Source organism: Hippocampus bargibanti, linkage group LG04 (assembly GCF_051943395.1).
Source record: "Hippocampus bargibanti isolate YZ-2025 linkage group LG04, ASM5194339v1, whole genome shotgun sequence".
Lineage (NCBI taxonomy): Eukaryota > Metazoa > Chordata > Actinopteri > Syngnathiformes > Syngnathidae > Hippocampus > Hippocampus bargibanti.
The window spans coordinates 17732772-17747542 of record NC_142737.1 but is presented as its reverse complement, the minus strand read 5'-3'; the positions used below and the strand labels follow the sequence as shown (position 1 = coordinate 17747542).

The 14771-nt window shown below is 43.4% G+C and overlaps 2 protein-coding genes and 1 long non-coding RNA gene across 4 annotated transcripts in view; 2 read left to right on the top strand and 1 right to left on the bottom strand.

The window, feature by feature from the left end:
• Positions 1 to 14771, bottom strand: part of LOC148899316 (beta-4C adrenergic receptor-like) — a 182361-nt gene that overhangs the window by 9337 nt on the left and 158253 nt on the right. The gene's annotated exons all lie outside the window — the stretch shown is intronic.
• Positions 449 to 2003, top strand: LOC148899322 (uncharacterized). The gene is made up of 3 exons (XR_016114858.1): positions 449 to 584; positions 1284 to 1338; positions 1919 to 2003. It is a non-coding gene; the product is annotated as an uncharacterized LOC148899322 (long non-coding RNA).
• On the top strand, positions 4594 to 14723 carry LOC148899321 (purpurin-like). Its single transcript, XM_088994497.1, has 6 exons — positions 4594 to 4661; positions 4780 to 4894; positions 8902 to 9038; positions 9126 to 9238; positions 14126 to 14338; positions 14445 to 14723. Exons 1-6 carry the CDS (start codon positions 4609 to 4611, stop codon positions 14453 to 14455), a joined length of 642 nt encoding a protein of 213 aa, XP_088850623.1. The 5' UTR covers positions 4594 to 4608; the 3' UTR covers positions 14456 to 14723.

Genomic DNA, 14771 nt, shown 5'->3' with positions numbered 1-14771 from the left:
CGTCAGCGAACTAAAGTCTGACTGGTCGTATCGGCCCTATTTATATATCCCTAATGTCCAGGCATGGCGGCGCCGGACACCGCTATGATAGGTCACTACTCTCAGGTTTTGATTGTTTTCAAATCCTTTTTTCTTTTCTGAAAAAAAAACGGAGTTTTAATTAATCGATTAATGATCAAATGTTTATGAATTTAAATGAGTAAAAGTAATTTGAGTATCGTATAATGAATGTTGTGGATGACAGTAATTAAACGATTCTGTGAATGTCCAGAAGATGGCAGCACTTTAACAATAACACGTCGCTGCCCAAACATGCAAAATGAAGAAGTCACCTCCATCTCCCACAATCCTTCGCGGCAACAAAGTGACTTCCTGCTGCTGTCTGCTACAAGCCCGACGAGAAACCATGGCTCCCCCCGTTGCGGTATCTCCATTGATTAAGGTTTGTTTAGCCAATAATAATGGTTTATTGTTATTTTTTAAATCCTTTTTGGACTCCACTCCCCAATGATGAGCGCCAATGACAGTACATGCGGATTTTCTACTACAATATGTACAATAGTGTACTATTACACGACTCCAATGTGAGTAGGGCTACAAATGTTTGGGATTTAAGTCAAGCACACAACATGGATCAGGGTGGCGAGGGAGAGCAGATTTGCAACACGATGCAATGTGTCCGCTTATATGTTTGCAATTTGGATTTTGCAAGAAGGTCGTCGTGTACATTAAATCCTTTGAAATCTGGAATGACAAACATCAGAGAACGGTGGCGGCTGTCCTGCAAAATAATGGGGCACACCAAAGCGTGTTGCCGCCTTATTTACAAAAAAAAAACTTACATCTCTTACTGCTCAAAGAAGTTCCCTTAGATTTGTATAGGTTTATTTACAAAAAAAAAAAACAAACATTGTTACTGTATTAAAATATTGAAACCAAATTACATATATTATATTGAATATAATCAATCACGATAAGAAGTATATCCCTTCGTATCAAACTGGCCTATATCAATCTGCAAGGTTATGAGTAAAAATAATTATTATACCCATTGTTCAACCCCCATGTTGTTGGAGGGTGGATCTTTTATACATGCATTGAGAAAGGTATGACAAACGATGCACTGTATTGAGATGCACCTTGGTCAATAACCAGTCATATTTTTGAAATACATATGACTACTCCAATATGTTCAATTTAATAAATCATTTTTGTTGATCGTAAGTTTGTGAGTGTGAAAATATCCTTCTGGCTTCTCAGTGTGTTCACATGTTGTTTTCCAGACTGCCAGGTATTCAGCTTTGATCGCTGGCATCATTTATGGCAAGAGGCGATATGGTAAGTTGTCCTGTAAAGCATTGGTGCCCAACCACCGCTCCACAGACTGCCCCCAAAGTCACAGTATCTCTAGGACATAGAAAACTCTGGTGCAAGCTATGTCGACAAAAACAATGCAATATAAAAAAAACAAAAAAACTATTGCATCATATGAACAAGTAGCGCCCACGGGATCAAGTGGAAAGCATGAAAAAAATGCAAGCAGAGTAAGCACAGCCTGTCCACGGAAACATTTGCAGTTTAGTGACTAATATCTCGTGAGCACTCACCGGATGTAACCAAAAATCAATCAGATCATTTTTTTTATTGGTCTCAATGGTCTAACACTATGGAGAATCATAACTTGAAAATGACTTTCGTTTTAAGGCATATATGCTGTATTATTACCAATTGGTCTTTTTCTTAATAATTCACTGAACTTTTTTATTATATTTGTTGTACAGTGGACTAACTGTTTGAAATGAATGTTACCAATTGGTCCATTTCTGGACAATTCAGCTATTTATGTTCTTACATTATTTGCATGCTTTACCACTAAGTACAAATGTCATCTGCCTTGACCGCATGCCTTTCTGTTCAGATCACTTGAAGCCCATTGCAGCTGAGGAGAGGAGGATTGAAGAGGAAGAGAAGAAGGCTCGTGAGGAACAGGAGCGCATTGCCAAGCAGCTTGCAGAGGGTAAACAAATGCGCTCAACATCTTTTGGCCATGCTCAACTGAAAGTCTTGTATGTTCTGCTTGTAAATATACTTACCTTATATTTGACTTTGTCGTTACAGCAAATGAAGACACCATTCTGAAATGAAACTGAGGTGCATGCTTACTGACTTCTCCCTTATCATTTTGGAACGGGTGTCGTTGGTGCTCAACCATTTAAACGTTCCCATGTTGTAGATATTGTAGTTTAGAGATAATTTATTTCTCCGGATGGCCCGCCTCTACTCCTGTTGATAAAGTATCCATGTAAATTATTGGCCCCTGAACGCTTGTTTGCACAAATGTCTGCTGTCTAAACCCCATTCACCCGTACTATTGTTTTCCTGGCCACTGTTACATTATTTATTGAACTTGAGAATGAACTTCCTGACAACGGCAGTTCTCACTTTGTATGTCTCAGACCACAACATGCTCACCGGCTATGAAGTTGCTTGAATAAATGTAATGCCGTACCACTAATGTGCCCTTTCTTTACCTTTTGGGGTGATCCAGTTTCAAATTAGTTAATGAGTTAGACATTTTGCTAGGCGTTGTCTTGTGACTGGTTGCTGTTGACAAGTGACCCAACGTGACGCCGTTTCAGACAACGTGAGGTCACATCCCGTTAAGACAGTGCGTCTCTTCAAGTGGATCAGCCCAAGTCAGCAATCAGTCTTTGATAATGCTTCACTCATTGTAACTTGCCAATAATAGCACAAAGCAATTGCTTTGGCTAAACTTAGCATTCGCCTTCTGTCGTCAAAAATAGTTGCTCACAGTTGTAGAAGGGAATTTTTAATACAGTATTACTGTTGTATTAGCAATCGTCATCTTTTGATGGACATTTGACAATGAGTTTGAGGTGTACCACAGCATTTACATGTGAGTGTAATTGAATTTTAAATGGACATATGTCCAAATATTCTGGTTTTCTGTCCTTCAGTCCCAAATTGCTGTTCTCAAACAAGGTGCTGAAATGTAAAATTCACAGCAAGTGTTTGATTCATGAATGGACCAATACATTTCTTGTTCTAATTAGAATTTATACTTTGGTATATTTAATCAATATGAATTAAAGAATAATACATTTCATTTATACGCGCCTTTCAAAACTCAACGGCACTTGATAGTCGCAGGAAAAGTTTTTCTGTGGATGAACAACGGCAGCCAGGCACGGCAGCCAGGCACGCCAGCGTTCACTCAACCCAGAAGCAACTCAAATATAAAATGTTCATTGGCACAATAACATTCAAACTACAAACAAACATAGTCTATGGAGTTGCATGAACAAATATATTATGTTGATTTAATAACAGTTTTGTCAATCCAAAATGGTGGAAAGAGGAGAAAAATGGATTTGGTTTGAGATTTACTGTTAAAGCCATTTTCAAGACGGACCTTTCAAGAAAAAAATGGACATCATTAAGAAAGGTCCGTCAGTTATTTCCTGGCTAATGGTACCCTCTAGCAGACGTGTAGTAATTCACACCACCCTTTTTTCAGTCTGGATTGATTGAGACATAGCACTAATGAAGGCCGAGCGATGATATCCACGGCCCGCCACTGTAAATATGGAACAATATCACATATGCTATTAATGGATCATAAATTGACTTTCATTTGTATAGTGCATTTCTACCATACAGCACACCTTACTGACATCTTATCCACCTACTGATAACACAACAATAACAGCTATTGGTGGTTCAATATTTTACTCAAGGACACTTCAACATGATCACAAGGGCTGGGGATCTATCCCACAACCTTTGGGTTTGGGAAATGACCATTCACCCACTGACCCACACTACCCCATTGTTGTTTTGTTTTTATACAATTATACAGTGAAAACCTAATGTGCTACAGAAAGAATAAAATGAGAGCTGATTGAGAATGGACGCAAAAATACAAACTAACAAATACGTATGTAAATAAGTAAACAAACAAATAAATAAGTAAATAAATGATTGCATCTTTGATGTAAAAAATAGTTGAACATGATTGTCAAGTAGGGAGTCAATTGTGAGTATGCAACAATATAATAATGGGATCCTAATATCAAAGCTTTCTGAAACAAACCATAAATATGCAGCGGTCTACATGGAAAAATCAATGTGAGATTCATCATTTAAGAAACACATAAAAGCCTGAAAAGAAAACGCAGGAAATATAAAAACTCCACAAAAGTCTTTGTAGCTGTGAGCCAGATGCGCTGACCACCATCATGCTGCCTGAACCAAACTGTGAATATTTCATCCAGGAGTAAACAACCCAAAGTGTGCGGGTGCTATTCTTTTTTTGTAAACCCCATGGCCTCACTAAATTACAGCCACGAGGAGCAGACTAATGCTCAGGCCAACCCAGCACATAAATCATTATGTCTGTTGTTATGCAGCCCTGCAAACAATTACATAAAGTCCATACACTGCTGAATGCAAGCAGTCAGCAGCTTATGGCGGGGGATTTGGTTAAATGGATTAAGGCTAGATTTAAATTCTTTATTTAGGGTCAAGACATGAAAATAAACTGAGAGTAAGGTGTGCTTCAGGTATAAAAACTGCAATGCCAACTTGATGCTCACAACTCTGAATCGGATTTTCCTGCTTCTTACCACAACCTCTATAAGGTAAGGTGATGCAGTTTTCTTGGGACGGACGAGCCAGACCTGCAAATAAGAGGCGCAGTGGGAGAATCTTCATTGGAAACATGAAACGAACGCATGTTGCTTACTTGTCTTTGCGTAGAATGGACTTCCAAATGTTTGCTGTGGTCATGATGCTTCTGGCCAGCGTGGAGCACAGCCTGGCCAGCTGCGTGGTAGACAGCTTCACCGTCAAACAGGACTTTGACCCCCAAAGAGTAAGTCTGCATTGTTTCATGAAGGAAAATACACATTCAGAGGGGAATGCATCAACTGTATTCTATGTTACATCCGGGATGCATCCGGGAAATCAAAAAAGGGGGCTGGTTGGCCCCCATGTGTCTGACAAGGGGGCCAAATTCTAAAATGGAAGGGGCCCAATTTAACGAATATGCCGAAATACGGTATACAAAACTGATAGAAATAAACCAAAATACATCCATTGGAGCATAATATTTCTAAATTGCAAATGAAAAACCATTATTTGCATAAAATCTATGTCTAATATATCAACAATTTTAATTCAAAACAAATAATTTATTCATGCATAAAATAAACATTTAAAATGTTATTTAGTTACTACACAGTCAATCCTGTGCTATTTTTATATTCTATGGGATTAAAGAGAAGATAAAGCGACATAGCACAATACAGTGGGGCCTTGGTTTACACACACCTTGCCTTACGAACTTTTCGGTTTACGAACGTTAAATTTATGAAAATTAAACCTTCGATTAAGCACTACTTTTCGCGATACACACCCCCCACCACGGCTGGCGGAGTAATCTTCGGCGGAAGAACACCAAAGCACACGACCGACCAGCGCCCCAGCCGGCCTACCTTTCCACACCCCCTTTCTCTGAATGCACACGTCGATAAAGAGAGAGAGACAGCGAGAGAGAGAGAGAGAGAGAGAGAGAGAGAGAGAGAGAGAGAGAGAGAGAGAGAGAGAGAGAGAGAGAGAGAGAGAGAGAGAGAGAGAGAGAGAGAGAGAGACGTCGATCGCCTCCAAGGAGTTTCTTACAGATACCTTTGCTGTTATGGGACCAAAAAAGACCCCACAACAGGCTCGTGTTCAGCCGAAGAAGACACAAAACAAAATTACAGTCGAGGAGAACAATGAGATCATTGAGAAACATGAACGAGGTGTGCGTTTGTGGCGTCACAGGTGCGCACCGCGGCTTTCATGTGAATCTCAGCCTGACACATTTCCCACGCTGTGTGTCACTTCCCTGAGAGTAGCTTTCTACTACCATTCTACAAATAAAGAGCCCGGTACCAATATGCTAAGTCCACCATTGCTACCATCCTTCGCAACAAAGCTTTACGGAAAGGCGTTATTTAGTCGATGCTTTCACATGACTAATGACACCGAACTTGTCACGTGCGAGTTGATAGCTGCGGTGGGGCCGCCGCTCCCGACCTCTGCCAGCTGATGTAAATCCCTTCATCACCAATACTGGGACATTTCAACGAGTCGCTGTCACCTCACCAGTGACATGATTATGACGCCTCGCGCCTCGCCAGTGTCTTGGACTTGCCAGCACAAGAGTTTGCTTCGCCCGAGGTGATTGTTAGCCGCGATCGCATACGTTTGTTGCTTTCCGGGATCGCGAGTTGTTTCACCCCCGCGTGCCATTTTATTTTGCCTAGATTGATAAGCTGGACGGATAGCCCCTGCCTGCCTTCTTTTGGTGCGTCATTCCGGGTCTGTGGAATCATCGGAGTCGCGCCTTTTGTTGTAATAAAACCTCTTCCAGCACCTACGTCTCTGCCGCCTGCTTAGGGATCCAACCCCTTTTATTAACGTTCCGACGAGTCAGGTATCCCTGTCACGCTCGGAACATGACAGTATCATTGTGTTCAGCTGATAGAAGAGGCTTGGCATGATGTTACCGTTCGATCCTGGAAAGTAGCATGGAAGAATTTCGGATGTGCAGGCTTTTATTGAACAGTTCCATCCAGAAAAGACTGTGGCTATGAGAATAATCAACATGATGAATGATAATGTGATGCCTCAGTTTCGTAAGACCTTACAAGTCAGAAAGCAACAGGTGTCAATTAAGAGCCATCATAGACTAATAAAGGCAAATCCAATCCAACAACCATCACAAATGTAAAATGTGACTTTATTATACAGTGCAGTGTATTTCTTTCATTACAATACAATAGCACATTTATTATACATAGAATAAGGTATGTTATGTGCAGTTTTAAGGCTTATTTAGTTGAAAATTATGTTTTATGGAGACCTTGGAACCGATTATTGTCATTTTAATGGTTTCCTATGGGAAATTAATTTTTGGGACACACACTTTTCACCTTAGTCACTCTGTCTGGGAAGCAATTAAGTTCGTAAGACAAGGCCCCACTGTATTTCTTACTAGTGTCTACTGAAACAAATGTCTTTGCTTTTAAGATTTCCAGTGTGCTGCAACAGCTCTGAAATCATTCTAACCAGACACTAAATTTGAATCATTAAAAGCAGTTTGCTGCAACAAATTGTCACTACCCTCCGCAGACTTATTCGATTTATTTTAATGTCTTTTAGAGTTTTGCTCATGTTATAACGCTCCATATTGCAAACATCCGCCAAGTGTGATGTAAAGAATGCAATGCACCATGGGTAAATGAATACAGTGAGACCTCAACTTACTAACTTAATTGGTTCCCAGACAGAATGTGTAAGGCGAAAAGTGTGTATCTAAAAAAAAAAAATCCCATAGGAAACCATTAAAATGGGAATAATCCGTTCCCGGGTTTCCATAAAATATACTTTTCAACTAAATAAGCCTTAAAACTACACACAACATACCTTATTCTATGTATAATAAATGTGCTATTGTATTGTAATGAAAGAAATACACTGAATTGTATCATAAAGTCACTTTATTTACATTTGTGATGGTCATTTATGGCTTGATGGAATGGCGTTGGAGGTCGAAGGCCAAAGGGAATTGCTGTTTGGAAAGAGAGGCGCATTACATGAGGACTGTAATTAATGAAATAAACTGTGCTGTAAAATAAAGTTTTATTTACCTTTTTCATGGTCGTTGATAGCTTATGGAAGGAGACGTCTGTGTAAGCTCTCAGTCGTACAGGAGTGGTCCATCGATGAGAAGGTTTCTTCAGGCGTCATCTGTAAAAGCAGATGACGGCTGAAGAAACCTTCTCATTATGCAAGGAGAGTCACCTTCCATAAGGACTGTTGGTAACTTAACCTCTGGTGCTGTTCGGTCGTGTGCTTCCACCGAAGATCACTCCGCCAGCCGTGGTGGGTGTGTATTATGAAAATAGTGCTTATTATAAGGTTTAATTTTCATAAATTTGACATTTGTAAGACGAAAAGTTTGTAAGTTAAGGTGTTTGTAAGTTGAGGTCTCACTGTATTCGATTGCCCCTTTCGGATCATGGAAAAGCCAGAGATATTCTCTACCATGAATTTGGAATGAACCGAAACAAATGCAAGGTGATTGTGGCTAGAAAACGGCAAGGCGAGATGGAAGACGACAAACTAACAGTTTTCAATTGCTGTTTAACTAAATTTGTTTCTTTAGCCATTTTAACAGAAGCTCTCTATATGTCATATGTGGCGCAGATCCTGAAGCAATATGCGCTAATCATAATAGACTTGCGCCGGTGCTCGCGCAGTGATGTTACAAAAGAGCACCAGTGGCTGTCAAAATGCGTAAATGGAGCATGGGCACGGCCCAGATGCATCCATGTTACATTGTAATTTAGTGAGCGGTAGCCATGGTAATGATGAGACTCATAATGAGAGTGTTTAGGCAGGCACAAGACAAAACACATTTGTCATAAATCATTCTTGGACCCCACAAAAAAAAATCTCAAATAAATCCATAGGTACGGATTTTTTTGCTTCTGTGAATGTAAATTTCTCCACTGTGAGACTAATAAAGGCATATCCAATCCAATCCAATCCTGCTGTGTCAATGTCAATACTGTTCTTAGTTCACATTCTGCTGCTCCGCCAATTTCATCCACTATTTGTCTCCGAGAGCTTAGGCAGTTAAATTCTTGTCACATTGTGGCGTCATTTGCCAAGGATGTAACTAACTAACCTATTTTGAAAAATTAAAAAAGTGGGATAAAAAAAAGTAGATACGTATTGTTATATTTTTAGTGTATGCAGTGCATGTATCAAGTACAGAATGGAATTATTTTGTGTTTTGAATAGTTCTAAAATCTTTCTTTTTGTCAACAGTATGCAGGCAAGTGGTATGCCTTGCAGAAGAAGGATCCTGAAGGTTTATTCCTTCAGGACAACATCTCTGCTGAGTACACGGTTGGAGATGATGGTGCCATGGTGGCCTCCTCCAGGGGCAGAGTCACTCTGTTTGGGTGAGGAGTGCTTATTGCCCGTTCATCTATTTGTTCAAGTACGGAAAGTCTCGCTTGCTGATTTCTCACTCCCGATACGACGTTCAGGTTCTGGGTGGTGTGCGCTGACATGGCTGCTCAGTATTCTGTGCCAGACCCTGAAAGCCCAGGCAAGATGTTCATGAACTACCAGGGATTGGCCAGCTATCTGTCCAGTGGAGGTAGGGGCAAAATGCTTCTTGATGGAACAGGTGTTTCCTTATTCCAACACACAATAATAATTTCGCGATACAAGACCAGAATTTTGGAACAGATCATCAATCCCAGAGTAAAAAAAAATAAATACATCACTGATCTCATCAGAAACTGAACCAATTCCTCCAAACGATATTACCTTATTTATTGCAGGGTACTTGGAGGATCAATGTCTCTTCTTCTAGCTGTCCATCATAGGTGATGATGACGCTTGCTCCCAGGGAGGGGATGTTGGGGCGGGGGGGGGGGGGGGGGGGGGGGGGGGGCTTAGCGACGATGTCGCTGGTGCCACTTTTCATGGGCATAGAGCCCAATCGTTGAGCCGCAGACACGTCCGCAGATGGAAAATGGGAGGCCGGAGGGCAGGGGGGTACCAGCCGCCCGCTGGTGCTGTTGAATGCGTCTCTCTAATTGTCTGTCTATGTGGATTTGATGTATTTTAGAGACTATCCTGGCACAAGTGGTCTGCCAGGTTTGTCGGTCTGAGGCCAAAGCTTCGAGCTCCGTGATGTTGATGTTGGCTCGTTTGAGGAGGTCCCTGGTGTAGTCCTTGAGGCGTCGCTTTTGCCCCCCTGCAGAGCACTTCACATCTTTCAGCTGTCCATAGAGGACTTGGCGGGGCAGGCGGTGATCGGGCATGCGGATGGTGTGTCCAATCCACCGAAGGTGTTTTTTTGCAACTGCTGCTTCCATGCAGATGGAATTTGTGCGCTGAAAGATGTCTGAGTGGGGAACTCGATCTTCCCAGGACAGGCCAAGGATCTTCTGCAGGCTCCGGATGTGGAAGGCCTCAAGGGCAGTTAAGTGCCGGCGGTATGTGGTCCATGTTTCTGCCCCATAGAGGAGAGTGGACAGACATACTGCGCTGTATACGGCAATCTTGGTTCCAATTCTCAGGTTACGGTTCATAAACACTCTGCTGCGTAAACGTCCAAACGATGATGAGGCTTTATTTATACGATTGTGTATTTCAATGTCAAGGGAGCAATTGGTGGACAAAGTGGAGCCAAGGTAGGTAAAACAATCCACTACATTTGTGAAGGCTGGGTGGTGTGGGAGTTGGCGACACAGGTTGGAACAAAAAAACAAAACATGAGCTCTGTTTTTTTTATGTTGATCTGGAAACCAAAAGACTGGTATAAGTTAGAAATGGTATTGAGAGCATGCTGCATAGATTCTGAGCTGTGAGCGAGTACAGCACAGTCATCAGCATACTGAAGTTCGCAGATGTGGCAGATATTTGTCTTTGTGTGGGCCTGGAGCCGTCTGATGTTGAAGAGGTTTCCATCGAGGCGGTATTCCACGCGGATGCCATCTTCATGTCCGATGCCTTTGTGAAATAGGCACGTGATGGCAGAAAGGAGGATATTAAAGCGTGCTGGAGCCAAGACACAGCCCTGCTTCACCCCAGCGTTCACCCCAAAGACCTCTGACTGGAGCTCTCCGAAGAGTACTCTGGCTTGCATCCCGTCATGCAGCTGCTGGAGGATGCAAAGAAACTTGGGTGGAACCCCAAGTTTGGAGAGGTGCTTCCATAGCAACTCACGGTTGACGGTGTCAAATGCTTTGTTGAGATCTATGAAGGCTATGTAGAGGTCCAGGTGATGTTCTCTGCTCTTCTCCATAAGCTGCCTTAATACGAAAATCATGTCTGTGGTGGATCTTGTCTTCCGGAAACCACACTGCGTTTCTGGAAGCACAGACTCTGAGAGATGCTTGACCAACCTACTGAGCATGATTTTGGACAGAATTTACCCTGCGGTGGAGAGGAGAGAGATTACTCGGCTATTCCCACACGCTGTTTTGTCCCCTTTCTTTTTGTAGATTACAATGATGTTGGCATCCTTCCAGTCCTGTGGGAGCTTCCCGTGTTCCCAGATGTTATAGATAAGGAGGTGCAGACGGCGTGTGAGGAGATAACCTCCGTGTTTGTAAACTTCTGCAGGGATGCCATCAGGTCCAGCACTTTTGTTGTCCTTAAGGCTCATGATGGCTTGCCTGGTCTCCAAAAAGGATGGTGGGGTGTTGATGCTCATGATTGGCGGCAGGACTGGAAGATTGTCCAGAATTTTTGAGTTGACGGGGTTGGTGGTGTTGAGAAGGGTCTCGAAATTGTTTGCCCAGCGAGCAAGGATCTCATGGCGGTCCTTAAGGAGCACAGAGCCATCAGCAGATTGCACTGGAGAAAGTTTTTGCTTTATAGGGCCGTACAGTTCTTGGATGGCATTGTAGAAACCCTGGGTGTTGTTACAGTCTGCCAGATATTGGATCTCATGTGCCTTCTGCAACCACCAGGTGTCCTCCATGACACGGAGTGCCCGCTGGGTTGCTGCCCTTGCTTCAGTAAATATTGCTTTCCGGGTGTGAGATGTGGGACAGGACAGAAGAGCTTTGTGGGCCTCATGTTTTGCTTTTAGAATGGACTGTATTTCATCCGAGTTTGAATCGAACCAATCCTGGTGTCTTCTCCTTGACTGTCCAAGCACTTCTGAGGCTGTGCTGTAAATAGCCTGACGCAGAGCTTGCCATTCGACCGGTTCCTCTGGGATCTTGTCGAGTTTTTCGGCAAGGAGACGTTGAAGGTTGGCTTTGATGGTGGGGTTGGTCAGTGCTGTGCAGCAGAGTTTTCCGTTGGGAGCTGTCCTTGGACGACGGGGATGTATGCATATGAGGAGTTTGGATCTGACCATATGGTGGTCAGTCCAACACTCAGCTCCACGCATGGCACAGGTGATAAGGACATCCTGTATGTCCTTCTGACGGACAATCACATAGTCCAGGAGGTGCCAATGTTTGGAGCGGGGGTGCTGCCAAGTGGTCTTGAACCTGTCTTTCATTTGGAAGATGGTATTAGTAATGACCAGGTGATGCTCTGCACAGAGGGACAGTAGCCGAAGGCCAATAACTTTATTCCACACGAGATGTTCCATGCCCACCCTCGCATTGAAATCTCCCATGATGAGGAGCTTATCCGTGGCCGGAGTCTTCTGCAGGATGGTGTCCAGAGCTCTGTAGAACTCGTCCTTGACAATGTGGTTGGCATCCAGAGTTGGTGCGTAAGCACTGATGAGTGTAGCGAAGCGTCCCTTTGCCAAGGGAATGCGCCAGGTCATCAGCCTTTCATTGATGCCAATAGGGGATTCCGGAATGCATTGCAGCAGTTGGGACTTCACAGCAAAGCCAACTCCATGGATACGGCGGTTGCCTTCGGGGACCCCTTTCCAGAAGAAGGTATACCCTGCACCAACCTCTGTCAGGGAGTCTTCTCCATGTAGTCTGGTCTCGCTGAGGGCTGCAATGTCGATGTTGTATCTTGCGAGCTCCATGGCTACAAGTGCTGTCCTCCGGTGGGGCCTCTCAGAAGTTTGAGCCAGGTCCAACAGCGTGCGGACATTCCACGAAGCAATGCTTAGTTTTTTTGTGATTCGTTTTTTGAAGTTTCGACCGCAGGAGGGATGCTCCGACGATTGCGGTTTACCGTCCGGAGTGTGGAGAGCAGACAATTTTTAGACCACTTTTTCTAGGTCCTTCCCCATCAGCAGTGTGGAGCTGCTCAGACACAATGGAAGCTGCCGAGGAGATGCGCTGCTCCAGCCCGCACTATCAACGACCATCACTCCATTGTCGCCTGTGTGCATGGTTTGGCTAGGCACTTTCAGCCACATCCTTGGCCTGTGCCCACCGCCATTCCACATCGCCACAGGACTTTGGGTTTCCATGGGGGGGGGGGGGGGGGGGGATTGGGGCAAGAAGCTTGCGCAAAGGTAGAGATTAAGGTGAGTGTGTGGGTGCACAGTCCACACTTCCACCATCTTCGCTCTTACCAGATGAGTTTCTGGTGGCATGAGCATACTCATGACGACCATTTTCTGGCAGGAGTTTCAGGGGGCTGCCGGTAGTCCGGTTTGTTGGACTCCGCCTACGCCTACCCCCGGGTGCGGGGATGGGATCACTCTTTGTCTGGCCTCTACCCCTCGACCTGTTCGGCTTGGGTGACCCTGCCAGGAGTGCAAGACTCCGGCCAACATAGCTCTCAGGGTCATTGAGGCGCGCAAAGTGCCTCACCACGATAAGGTGGTGATCCCAGTCGAGGCACGGAGGATCAATGTACACACGCACACACACACATACTGTACCTGTCAACCTGCGAGACACGGTCACCTTACTAACGGCTCAATTTTTCATTACTGGGAAAAAAATACATGTGTAGTATTTCATTGCGCAATTTTATTAACAAAATTTCACATGTCAACTTGATTTTTTTAACAAGTATACATATATTATTATTGCATTTTGGCATTTTTTTGAACAATTAGAATTTGTGTTCTTACGATGTATAATGTTTATAAAAAGTCTGAATGATATTACGCCGAAAAAAAAACTGTAAAATGTTTAATCTAACTGATTTCAAAATAAAATTCACGTGATTGGAATTTGTCTTCTCTGTACGTACTTTTGTTTCTTCTCAGGACTTTTCACACTGACTTGTTTTCTCGGTGGTTGCCTTCGCTTTTTACGAGGAGCGATATTTGTTTTACTTAACATTACTGCTAATATTTAATGACGAAACAGAATTGAAAATATCTCCAAATTATATGTATTTTTTTTTATGGGCGGTTGTCAGGTATCCACACATTTCAGGATAAGTGCAGGATCAATGTACACACACACGCTTGAACACACACACACACACACACACACACACACACACACACACGCACACACACACAGCCCAAACATTGGATTGGATTTACCTTTAATAGTCTCGCAGTTGAGAAATTTACATTTCACAGCACAAAGTTATGAAAGGAAGATGAAATGAATGAAAGAAGCTGTGCTGTATGCTTCTCCAGGTGACAACTACTGGGTCATTGACACAGACTACGACAACTATGCCATCACCTATGCCTGCCGCAGTCTGAAGGACGACGGAAGTTGCGAGGATGGCTACGCCCTGGTGTTCTCCCGCAACCCCCGCGGCCTGCCACCTCCTATCCAAAGAGCCGTGCGCCAAAAACAGGAGGAAATCTGCATGGCGGGTCAGTTCCAGCCTGTGCTGCAGTCAGGTACGTGCGCACTCCTGCACTAGGCACTATGATGGATTTATTTTAGGTGTCCTGACCAAGGTGGACATTTGGATTATAATCCATTGATTGTTGTCCTTCTCATCAGGAGCTTGTTAAACATGTCACAACCAGCAGCTGGAGAGAAAGAACTTCATGAGTCACCGTGGTGGGCGTGAAATCACCATTAAAGCGAACCCAAGATACAAGAAGAATCCTGTTATGTGTAAAACTGTCATCATTGTTTCTGTGGTCATGGCAGAAGTCTACCGTGTAATATAACGCAGTTGCCAAGATAAAGAGTGGGAAAATAACATCCTTTTTGTTTGCCTGAACAAGATGACACAAACCCGCCTCTGAACTGTCTTGTTATCACGCAGATGGATATAATCTGTACTGTTCCATCATTCTGGAGTACACAAAAAAGAACTGCAAG

What these genes read in the sequence shown, in the direction of transcription:
- LOC148899321 (XM_088994497.1), top strand. Translation starts at nt 4,609, where the DNA reads ATGCTCACAACTCTGAATCGGATTTTCCTGCTTCTTACCACAACCTCT. An exon ending in CTTACCACAACCTCTATAAG is followed by an intron (nt 4,662 to 4,779) that starts GTAAGGTGATGC and finishes GTCTTTGCGTAG; the next exon opens with AATGGACTTCCAAATGTTTG. An exon ending in AGGACTTTGACCCCCAAAGA is followed by an intron (nt 4,895 to 8,901) that starts GTAAGTCTGCAT and finishes TTTTGTCAACAG; the next exon opens with TATGCAGGCAAGTGGTATGC.